This window comes from Geotrypetes seraphini, chromosome 2 (assembly GCF_902459505.1).
Source record: "Geotrypetes seraphini chromosome 2, aGeoSer1.1, whole genome shotgun sequence".
NCBI classification, from domain to species: Eukaryota; Metazoa; Chordata; class Amphibia; order Gymnophiona; family Dermophiidae; genus Geotrypetes; species Geotrypetes seraphini.
The window spans coordinates 396,783,055-396,795,363 of record NC_047085.1 but is presented as its reverse complement, the minus strand read 5'-3'; the positions used below and the strand labels follow the sequence as shown (position 1 = coordinate 396,795,363).

Sequence of the window (12,309 nt, the reverse complement as noted above, 5' to 3'; positions counted from 1 at the left end):
AACCAGCATGGTCTATTACCACGCTGATTAAGCCAATTACAAAATAAACTTAGGCGTCACTAGGCAGCTACAATTAGGGTGTCTAATACAGGCGCCGTTTCTAGAATTCCCCAGATAGGGAATAAGCTGGCTAAACAAAAATGAGGACAGATAATGAGGGGCAATAATAACGATTTTAAATGGAAGGCAGTAAGAGATTGGAAGCCAATAGGAGAGGGAAGATGTGGTCATAATTCTTAGTCCAAAGCAGTTTGACAGGGGTGTTTTGGATCAGTTGGATAAATAGGGTTCCTCAAGGGTCTGTGCTGGGACCGCTGCTTTTTAACATATTTATCAATGATCTAGAGAGGTAATAATTAGTGAGATAATTAAATTTGGTGATGACACCAAGTTGTTCAAAGTTGTTAAATTGCAAGAAGATTGTGAAAAATTGCAACTGGATATCAAAATGGCAGATGACGTTAAGGGCTCCTTTTACTAAGGTGTGCTAGTGTTTTTAGCACACGCACAAGATTTAGCATGGGCTAGCTGAAAAATTACCCCCTGCTTAAAAGGAGGCGGTAGCGGCTAGCACACGCTATTCCGTGCGTCAAGGCAAAGTGCTGCATGTGGAAAAGAGGAACCCAAACTATAGCTACGTGATTCAGGGTTCTATGTTAAGAGTCACCACTCAGGCTACGGTCCTTCAGCCTGAAGAACAGACAGCTCTGGGGAGAGATATGAAAGAGGTCTATAAAACACTGACTGGAGTAGAATATGTAGTTGTGAATCGCTTGTTTACCCTTTCCAAAAATACTAGGACTAGGGGGGCGTAAAATGAAGCTACTAACTGGAGAAAATATTTCTTTGCTCAATATGCAATTAAACTCTGGAATTTATTGCCAGAGAAAGCTGTAAAAACAGTTAGCTTACCAGGGTTTAAAGAAGGATTGGATAACCTCCTAAAACAAAAGTCCATAAGCTACTATTAAGATAGATTTAGGGAAATCCATTGCTTATTCTTAGGATAAGCAGCATAAAATCTGTTTTACTATTTGGGATCATGCCAGATACCTGTGACAGGATACTGGGCTTGATAGATCTTTGGTCTGTCCTAGTATGGTAATGTTTAAGTTCTTATGTTCACTATTACGGGAAAGCTTCAGATCTATTAAAAATGAGTTGCAGTTACCCAAGTTCAGCAACACTAAACTGGGGTAAATGGGGATGCAACACACTCTTGTCCAGAAGGGAATGAATTACCCAATGTTATTTCAGAACAAAAAATACTTTATTCATGATGTTTGAAATGTGGGAGCCAAAAGTCAGGTAGTCATCCAGGGTAAAACCTAAAAGCTTGACAGAATTGTGGAAGGAAACTGGAACCTCTTTGAATAACAATGGCTAGGAAATTGGAATGATTCCCTCCTAAAAAATCTAACTGCAACAGATTTTGATGGATTAAATTTAAGGCTGTTATTAGCTAGCCAGGTTGTAATTTTATCTAACTTTTGTGAGAGATTAGAAAATAAAGCAGCAGTAATGGAATCAAGAACAGTTAACAGCTGGATGTTGACAGCATACATGAAAAATATGAGACTGAAAAATAGCCCAGTTTTGAACCCCGAGGCACGCCACAAGACAAACTATAGAAATTAGAAGTGGATTGAGACCAACAAACCCTAAGGGCTTCTTCTATCAAACTGCACTAGTTCCTATGAGCGTCGGGAGCAGTGCGTGCCATTCTGCGCTAAAAACTACTAGCGCAGTTTGATAGAAGAGGCAGTAAAAGTTCTTTGTTTTCTTATTTATGTAATGTAATGTAATGTAATGTAATTTATTTCTTATATACCGCTACATCCGTTAGGTTCTAAGCGGTTTACAGAAAATATACATTAAGATTAGAAATAAGAAAGGTACTTGAAAAATTCCCTTACTGTCCCGAAGGCTCACAATCTAACTAAAGTACCTGGAGGGTAATAGAGAAGTGAAAAGTAGAGTTAGAGGAAAAATAAAAATAAAATAAACATTTTAACAAGACAGCATTGATCTAAATACTTTGGAAGGTAGAAGAGAGGAGAGAAAGGAATAGAAGCAGAAGGGGGAGCCGTTGAACAGTAGAATTCTGGAGAAATTTAAATGATAGAAATAGAACAAAACAAAGACAAAAGGCAAAACAATAGATAAGATTAAAGATAAATCATAAGCTGGAAAGAAAAATAAAATAAAACTTTGTCTTCAATCCACGGTTTCAGCGTCAGTGATGAAGTGGAGCAAGTAAGTTTAGGAGGAGCGATTGACGTTTCCAGAAAGGGCTTCTTCAGGGAAGAGACTTGGCAGACAGTCCCAGGATTTATAATAAACTAGTCAGAGAGTGAGCCTTCTCAGATAGATACTGATCTGATTTAACGTGTTGTCTAATAGTACCGTCAATACTGAAGACAGCACAAAGAATGTTGGAGGATAGCCTATAGTTTTGCAATATAGGCAAATCTAAATTTGGATTTTAAAGAGAGCAAACTATAGCATGCTTCAAAGCCTATGGCAACAATTCCTTGTCTACAGAGAAATTCACAATGATCTTAAGTCTTCCTATCAAACCATATCTAGACGCATGTAATCAACCATGCCAGTGAAGGATCTCGTAAAATAGGCCCTGAATCTGCCATAAAATCTTCCTAGTTACTTTGGATTCCAGACTAGAAGTTTAGGTATCTCGATGGCCCGATTGGTGTCCAGGACCATAGAGATTTTACAGATTCCATCAAAACAATAGCTATACGTAAATCCTTAGCAATTTTCTGTAAAAAAAAAGTACCACTAAACAACAAATAAAAATGTGTGCAAATCCTAAAAAGTTTCTTTAGACATATTTATAGTCTTCCTAATCAAAGTAGAAAAATATACTCTCCTAGAACAGTGAATTGCTTCATTATATATAACACTATGACAACTAAGTGTCTGTCACTAAGGCCCAAATTCTGTAACTAGCACCTAATATTAGGCACCTATTTCGGAGGCGCCCATCTAGATAGGCGCCTATCTAAATCAAGTAACAAGCTCAATTAAGCTTTTTAATCAGCAATAATTGAAACTTAGGCGCCTATCAAGAAAGAGCGATCCTGCAACAAGGCGCCTCTAAAAATTTAGGCGGCCTTCAAAAAAAAAAAGAGGCGCTATGCACGTTAGGCGTGGGCATGGTTACATGTTAGGCGCCTTGTTTCAGATTCGCTGCTCTTCTAGTTAATGCCTAGAGCCGGTCTATTTCTTGGGCGCCTCCAACATAGGTTCCGCTCAGCGTGATTCATTAAACAGCCCCCAATTTTACTTGAATCGCGCTGAACAGTGCCTAATTAGGTGCCTAACTTCTGGGCGCTTCTTATAGAATTTGCCCTTAAGCAACTGGGGTGCACATCATCTTCTCTCAATATGGTGTTTAAGCAAGGTGAAGTCTCATAATGAACCAGCAATTCAGCTTCCTAAAAGCCATATGTACTTATTTCCCTGGGGCTAGCTCAACCACAACTAATCTAATATCATCCCATTACATTAGACAGATTACATCAGTAAAACCCCAGTTTAACTAGCTAAGTTTCTCCAAAAACCATTTTGATGTTTTATCTTTCAGCTTCCCGATTCCTTTTTATCCCAATAGAGTGGCCAGCTTAAATCTTGGCAACTCTAAAACACAAGCTAACAGAAAATGATCTGTCCGTGACCCAAGCTGACAGCCTAAAAAGATCATCTTATTCTATCACTAATCTGTGGGGAGTGCATTCATTCGTTTGCAGTTTGTTAGCATGCCTTACATTTAGAGCAATATATTGTGACTATTCTGGGCTCTTTATAACTATTTTAAATCTACTATATGAGCCTCAGCCCCACCACTCACCACCTCAAAATCCTTTCATTGCGGCAAGCTTAACATGGTATTTCCCTCATCGGCTCTTTACATTAATTAATTTTTATTAATAAAAATTACATTTAGAGCACACACACACACAAAAAATACACATTGACATACAAGTTAATGTGTGTGAAATTGTTTGTGTCCAGAAAAAATTCCTAACGCGAGATAAATTTTTATTAAAACTAAGGTCTGAGATCAACCAAAACAAAATCTTGAAAATTGGGAAAATGTCTACATAAATCCATAATAATCTTAAACATATTAACTTGTGTACATCCATTCTAAAGTGTGGTTCTGGATGAAATATAAGATCAGGGCAACAAAACAAAGGAGAAAGTCCAACTTTGTCTGCAGAAAAAAACAAGCGGGAGAAACAAACAGAACTGCAGACTGTGTACAAGATGCAGGCAAAAATTTATTGTACCAAAATTAAAATGCAAATAAGTAAAATAAAACCCTTTTACCAATCAAGGTTCCCGACACGGTCCATGTTTCGGACAAACCTTCGTCAGGGGTCCATGGTGAAAAAGGTTGGGACATACCATAAAAAAATGAAGATAACAAAGTGCCTGTATATTGTGTTCGCCGAGGATCGCTGCAAAAAGCATACAACCTCTCATGAATGGGTCGGCATACATACTTGTCATTGCCAAGGTACTCACACTCACCATTCCCTTTAAGCTGATCAGGAGTCCTCTACCTACAGTGTGAGGTGTTGTTTCACTATCACTATCCAAGTAACTTGCCTGGTCCTAGTGACTGAACACACAGTAATGAAAATATTGAAGCAGTGCCTCCTGTGGCAGCAATGTAATTGGGGAATTCCCATTCAAATTAGAGCGGAGTAGTCACAACTTCATAGAAGTAATCAGGGCTTGATTAAGACATGAGGATTCTGTGTATGTGGCGCAGTGGTTAAAGTTACAGCCTCAGCACCCTGGGGTTGTGGGTTCAAACCCACGTTGCTCCTTGTGACCTTGGGCAAGTCACTTAATCCCCCCAATTGCCCCAGGTACATTAGATAGATTGTGAGCCAGAGGAACAGACAGGGAAAAATGCTTGAGTACCTGAATAAATTCATGTAAACAGTTCTGAGCTACCCTGGGAGAACGGTATAGAAAAATTGAATAAATAAATAACTTTTGGGTTCATCAAATTCTTTTCAACTTTCCATAAACTATACAAAGTTTTGAAAAATAATGTATTTACTGCAAGTATGGAGTATCAAGAAATCAGATAAGCCAGAGATTACCAAAGGGTCATTACGAGAATAGTTCTAATTTTTTTACAAATGTCTGTGATAGCAACATGGATTCAGTGAATTATGGTATCATTGGTATGACAGCCAGAGAAATCTACAAAATTCCAGAAAAAGTGGAACACTTTCTTGACTCAATTATTTAAAAAACAAACAAGCCTGCAATATGAAGGAAACCACAAATATTCCAGTTTGTAACAAATGTTCAGTTCAGTAATGCATTTAAATTTTGGGCATCTATAATCATGGAAGGGGATTTTTTCCAAATCCCATAAGAATTGCCGCTGCTGGGTCAGACCAGTGGTCTATCGTGCCCAGCAGTCCACTCCCACGGCAGCCCTTAGGTTAAAGACCCGTGCCCTAACTGAGACTAGCCTTACCTGCGTACGTTCTGGTTCAGCAGGAACTTGTCTAACTTTGTCTTGAATCCCTGGAGGGTGTTTTCCCCTATAACAGCCTCTGGAAGAGTGTTCCAGTTTTCCACCACTCTCTGGGCGAAGAAGAACTTTCTTACATTTGTACGGAATCTATCCCCTTTCAATTTTAGAGAGTGCCCTCTCGTTCTCTCTACCTTGGAGAGGGTGAACAACCTGTCTTTATCTACCAAGCCTATTCCCTTCATTATCTTGAATGATTCCATCATGTCCCTTCTCAGTCTCCTCTTTTCAAGGGAGAAGAGGCCCAGTTTCTCTAATCTCTCACCGTACGGCAACTCCTCCAGCCCCTTAACCATTTTAGTTGCTCTTCTCTGGACCCTTTCAAGTAGTACTGTGTCCTTCTTCATGTACGGCGACCAGTTACCACTGCTCAAATCTTTTTCTGGATCCTGCAACTTACCTTTAGGTCCACCTTTGATTTTTCAAGTTCCTCCAGCAGTAGCAGAGGTAAGATTGAAGAACTTGAGCACAGAGGGTGCCTGCTTTCTCACTGATAGGCCCGGAGGTGCCCTGCACCCTTCGCCTACATGTCTTTTCCATTACAATGAAAGCCCATGCAAGAGGTGGAGCCCTGCGCTCAAGTCTTGCTTTCAGCTTGTTGCTACTATAATAATATAAATTATAGTAAAAAAATAGGGCACGGTCACTTTTTTGGGAAGTTGGCACCATATTATATGACACACACAGTGTGCGCCCATGATGGTGTGTAGCATAGCTTGAAAAAGAGTCTGCTTAAAATATATATAAGCCTGGAACTCTGGTAACCTTTTTTTTTTTTTTTTTAATAAATCTTTATTCATTTTTGATTCTTACATCAAGTGAATTATAAATAATAAAACAATTTTCACAAATCACTTGTATTTACAATCAAATATTCTTATAAGATAAAATAAATACCCCCCTTTTTATCAATATTCCCATTTCCATATGATACATATTCCCAAATGTAAACTACCCATGTGCTTAAGATATCTGATCATTACAGTAAATTAATGTGTAGGTGATCTTATAGGAAATATGCTTTATTCCGCCTATATATGTAACATGAAATAGGGAAGAAAAGGTTGAAAGAGATATATTATGAAGGAATAGTTCTGTTGAAAGAAGTTGATATAGGATGAATTTAGGTTTTTCTGTAAGATCAAATGTCAATATATAGGAACAGCTTGGGAAAATATAAAAGTGATGGATTTAATACAACTCTGGTAACCTTATCAGTGTCCCGTTAGCTTCTATAATAACACAGAGGGTACACTTATCACACAACATTATTATTTATATATTATATTGATTTGACCCAACTTACCTTGATTATTTCATTAGGGATTAACATTTTTGATTTCTACCGCCAAGGCAGCAATGGGAAGGTCCAGGCAAGCATGGATGGACAAATAGTGACAACTTGTGGTAGCTATCAACATTTGGCCCTGGAGGCAGTTGCCTATATTGACTAGGCCTAAATCTAGGCCTGATTCAGAATCACCTTTCACAGACAGATGCTGTCTGCCAAATCAAAAAACACAACTTGTGCCTTCATTCTGAATTGTGTGTGTGTGTTTACGAGGATGACTAGCTATGCTATATTTGAGTTAGATGATCTATGTCTTACCAAAGTCTCGCTAAGATCTTTCCGGTAGTTAAATATGCGACTGGATCCTTCCAAAGAATTTGAGATGGCCAAATCACTTGGATGCAGCTCACGTTTTTCTAGAAATAAAGAAACAATCAGGTTCAGAGAAGAAGGTATAGTAAAAGACTGAATAATCCATTTAGGTACAGCACAGATGTATCCTTATTTTGCATGCCGGTGGACTATCTTTCAGAACTTTTTATTTTTCTATTAGAATTACTGTGCTAGTTCATGGTAACTTGCTCTGAGAGAAAATGTGCATAGCAAATAATTTAAACTGGGGCTTAAGTACAAGTGGGACCACAGGCAAAAATGAATTTATCACTCCATTGTCACTTATACATTAGGTCTGCTTACTCTTTATTTATTTATAAGATTTCTAAATCATTTCCCCAAATAATCATGCAAAGTACTGTACATATTAACAATTGTGTAAAAACAACACATACTACACAATAGCTAAGAGAGAAGCATAATCCACATTACCAGATAACAATTAAACATGCATCACATTAACATTGTAATATCAACTTAGCAATTATAGACACATTAAAGTGTTATTGGCCGTGCTTGTGTGAGCATTCCTGATGACACTTAAAAATTCTGGCCAATGTGAGAAAAATATTAATGAGCTATGCCATATGCAAAGCTTTCCATTAACATTAAAATGGTCTAATGCTGCTCACAATAAACTTTGCAATCTAAAAGTTAACTACACCTCAGAGACCAACCCCTGGACTGATGGACTCCCTCTTCCCTCCCTAACTGAACTCTTTCAGGTCCCCTGGGTGAAAATGATGCACAATTAATAATCATGCCATCTCATCCAACCTTCCCCTTTGTCCTTGAGGGGGGAGGAGGGAGGTGAAATACTGCGCTGGTCCAGTACGCTGCTAGCAGATAACTGCAGCTTTAATTACTGTGATCAGGAAAGCAGAGTGCTATTGCCAGTAATACATATTTATTTATTTAAAAATTTATATACCGCCTATACTCTAAGCAGTTTCCATAAAATAAAACATACATAATTTGAAAACAATAACTTAAAATTTACAAACTTCCATTCACTCCTACTTAGGAAATAACAAACTTCACTCATTCCCTACAAACAATCTATTCCCAGCATAAAAAGATCCTAAAGTCTATTCATAACATAGATGGTCAAAAACGGTCAACTTGTAGACTTCAAAGACCAATACAGAAAATACTTGTTTCATGAAGATCAAACTTATCCTAAACTGTATTGTCTCTACAAGTAAGCATCCACATGTATTTTTCTGGCTGCAGTAGTGAGAACTACCAGCGCAAATGAGGGATTTACTAAGGGCTTTTTTAAAGCCTTTTAGATAAATCTCCTATTCATTTGTGGTGGGCGGAGGAAGTGCTAAAATGAGTTTTTAAAGACTCCCTAAGAAAAGCACCGAGGGCCAGATTTTGTAAATGGTGTCTATGTCGACACCATCTACAGAAATGGCATCTGGCCGCATGTCAGTCACGTTTAGGCGCCTAAGAAAAAGACGTAGACGCCTACAATGTAGGCCTACATTGCAGGCGTCTTAAGTTCTTTAGTGAATCATGCCTAACAGCACCTAAATCCCGCTCTGCCCTTAACCACTTAGGCGTAAAGCACCATTAGGCGTCCTGCTCTAGATGCGTTTATCAGTGCCTACACTGTAAATGCCTCCCAGCGCCTCCTTTTTTTTTTTAATGCAGTTTTTATTGGTTTTAAATGATATAGTCAATTACTGTGCCACTTAAAGCCAGTTAAGAACATAAGAACATAAGCAATGCCTCCACTGGGTCAGACCCGAGGTCCATCGCGCCCAGCAGTACGCTCACGCGGCGGCCCAACAGGTCCAGGACCTGTGCAGTAGCCCTCTATCTATACCCCTCTATCCCTTTTTTCAGTAGGAAATTGTCCAATCCTTTCTTGAACTCCAGTACTGTACTCTGTCCTATTACGTCCTCTGGAAGCGCATTCCAGGTGTCCACCACACGCTGGGTAAAGAAAAACTTCCTAGCATTCGTTCTGAATCTGTCTCCTTCCAACTTTTCCGAATGCCCTCTTGTTCTTTTATGTTTTGAAAGTTTGAAGAATTTGTCCCTCTCTACCCTCTCTAAGCCCTTCATGATCTTGTAGGTCTCTATCATGTCTCCTGAGTCTCCGCTTTTCCAGGGAGAAGAGCCCCAGTCTCTCCAATCTTTCAGTGTATGAAAGGTTTTCCATGCCCTTAATCATTCGTGTCGCTCTCCTCTGGACCCTCTCAGTTAAAACAATTAAGTTAGGCAGCGGCGGGGTGCCTACCACCGCCTAACTTATAGCCCCATTTATAGAATATGGCCCCAAGTATCTGCTTTACTGTTAGAAGACACACATATGTGGCTATGAGGATGGTGTGTGAATGCGGATGAGGCCAGTTGTGGTCAATCACTAAGCATTTCCAGCCAGCTCTGACTGTCTCAAGCCCTGCAGTCTATATGATCGCTAGAAGGAGTAAAAACCCGCAAATGCTCATTTGGACTCAGGAAAACTCATCACTGTCTGTACATGACTGATCCCACGCAGAGTAAGCACAGGTCATGAAACCAGAATCTGACTGTGCTTTTAAGTGTGTGCTTTGAAATTCCTGAAGAGTAAAGGCCACATTGGAAGTGTAACCAGAGAGAACTAGAAAAGGATAATGAGGCAGCTAGGGACCAGACAGGTCAAATCGGTCAGCACAACAACCACATGAGAGTCCTTGGGATGTTATTTGATACACACAATAAACCTTTCCAGGTGGATATATTAGGTAATTAGTTATTATCGAGCCAAAAACAGAACAGCTAGTGGAAACAGTACTATAGATTTATGGAGAAGAAATATATTCTTCAGATATCTGTGCTTTACAGATTTTTCTACTTGCTAAAATCCCATATTGTTATACTGCTCCAGTGGGGGTTCTGTTTGCTCAGCATTTTGCAAGCACATTCCAAAATGAAGAAAAAGCAAGTTTATCCAGGGAGCAAATTAGGAAAGGCTTCACAATGCATCCTGAAACCCAGAAAATCCCTTGCAATTCTTCCCCACAGGGAAAAAAATTCTAGCACCCAGCAGGGCCTGGGAATTAGCTGTTGTTATGGAAACAGTTCTCTGGCAAGCACAGTTACCAGTAAGAAGATGCTTATCTAAAAACAGAGGGCTCAGAGGGTAACAGCCAGGACAACATCTGGACTTAGAAAACGTCAAAGCACAGTTATCTGGCCAAAGCAAACACTAGCACTCAAAAGACTGGTAATAAAAACGCACCCCCAGAGAACATCACGGTTACCAGGGCCAGGTCCTCCTCTGTATGCTGGATCTTTTCTGCCACAATCTTCTGTATCTCTTGAGCTGAGGCAGACACTTTGGTCCTGATGCTTACATACGAGTGGTCTGTTATATACACCCGGCAGAAAACTACACAAAGAGAAAAAGAGCTTGGAACCAAGAGAAGACCTTACTCTGCTCCTGCTGCAAACAGAGGCCTTTAACTGAAGAGGCGAAGTGAACTTCCTAATATATATATACACACACTCAGAACCCCTTCTCAGATACCCTTCCTTCTTCCACAGTCCAGCTAGGGTTCAAGTTTGCATTTTACATGGTTATTTCAGTGCAGGTGTTCTTTAAACACTCTCTCATCTGAAATTTCAAAGGGTGAAGCAGCGATAAAAACACCTTGCCAGGCCAAATTTGTAAAAAGAACACTTTAAATCTCGGGAACTATTAGTGACCGGAATAGCAGAGGTTAAAAAGGAACAGGCAACGACATCAAGAGAACACACTGCCCATGGCCATTTGAAGCAGAGAATGCTAGCATGCATGAAATTAAATTGTTCTGAAAGAATTAAAATCGTTAAGGTTCCTCACAGTTGCATTATAAATTTTATCTAATAACTGAGGAAAAGCGAGAGCTTCTGGTTTCTGAAAACAATGCATACTCAACCGCTCCTTATGACACAGCCAGACCACGGAACTATGAGCACAATATCAGTACACGTACAGCATGAACACAGTACAAGAAACTAAAGAATGAACTGATGGAAGCAGAGATAAATACAAACAATGAAAAAGGCTATAAAATAGTTAAATATGTAAAAGGTAATTTTATAAGGGAACATCTAGGTTAAGAAACCAAGATGACGTCTACTTAGTATTTTATAAAGATACCTATGGACACCTTTTACAAAGGTGCATTAGGGCCTTAACGCACAGAATAGCACGCGCTAAAATGCCACGCACGCTAGCCGCTATCACCTCCTTTTGAGCAGGCGGTAGTTTTTGGCTAGCGCGGGCTATAGTGCGTGCTAATCCGGTGCGTGCGCTAAAAACGCTAGCGCACCTTTGTAAAAGGAGCCCTATGTGTCTTTATAAAATACTGTGTAACTAACAAAGATTGCACCTTGCATGCAGATGTAGATAATTATACCTGTTTGAGAGCTGGTATAAATGTTTAACCCCAAAATTTTATAAAAGGCGCCCACATTCTATAAATGGCACCCAAAATTAGGCGCAATATTTAGGCACCATCATTTATGCCAACCATATATATGGTGCAAGTGGTCACTCCTAAAGTTTGGCAGATAACTGCGGCCCTACACTAGTAGTTTATAACAGATTTTTGATACTTGTTGAAACTCTGAGCTGGTTTTGTTTTTTGTTTGCTGTTCTTGCTGGGCTCATTAAAAATATATTTGACAATAACAGATTTGGTGTGCTTAGCACCCAGTTTCTTGATGCCTCACTTTTAAAGACCTATATACCAAATAAACCCCCTAAGGGGGAAAATTCTATAACTGGTGCTCAAAATTTGTGGATGAAAAAAATTGGCATCGAATGGTATTCTATAACAGGAATTCCGGGATCAGGGCCCTTTTCACAATAGCGCGTAGGCCAAGATTCACGCTCAATTTTGGGAATGAGCAGTTACACTAACTGAAACCAAGTGTACATCCTGGCACGCAAGTTAGCCGCAGATCCCCTGACTTCTATAATACCGGGCACATGTTAGGGAATGCCCTTAGCCCACTCATTCCCCTCACATGGCCATGCCCCCTTTGCAGATCTGCGGGG

At 39.5% G+C, this 12,309-nt stretch overlaps 1 protein-coding gene across 3 annotated transcripts in view; it reads right to left on the bottom strand.

The window, feature by feature from the left end:
* Positions 1-12,309, bottom strand: part of RAPGEF5 (Rap guanine nucleotide exchange factor 5) — a 427,979-nt gene that overhangs the window by 30,070 nt on the left and 385,600 nt on the right. For 2 of the 3 annotated variants that reach the window (XM_033930889.1, XM_033930887.1), the window contains exons 16-17: positions 10,504-10,653; positions 7,194-7,291 (exon numbers count right to left, since the gene is read on the bottom strand). In XM_033930889.1, the coding sequence (XP_033786780.1) occupies positions 7,194-7,291; positions 10,504-10,653 (248 nt within the window). The remainder of the gene's footprint in view (positions 1-7,193; positions 7,292-10,503; positions 10,654-12,309) is intronic. The other variant, XM_033930890.1, reaches the window with a different exon arrangement.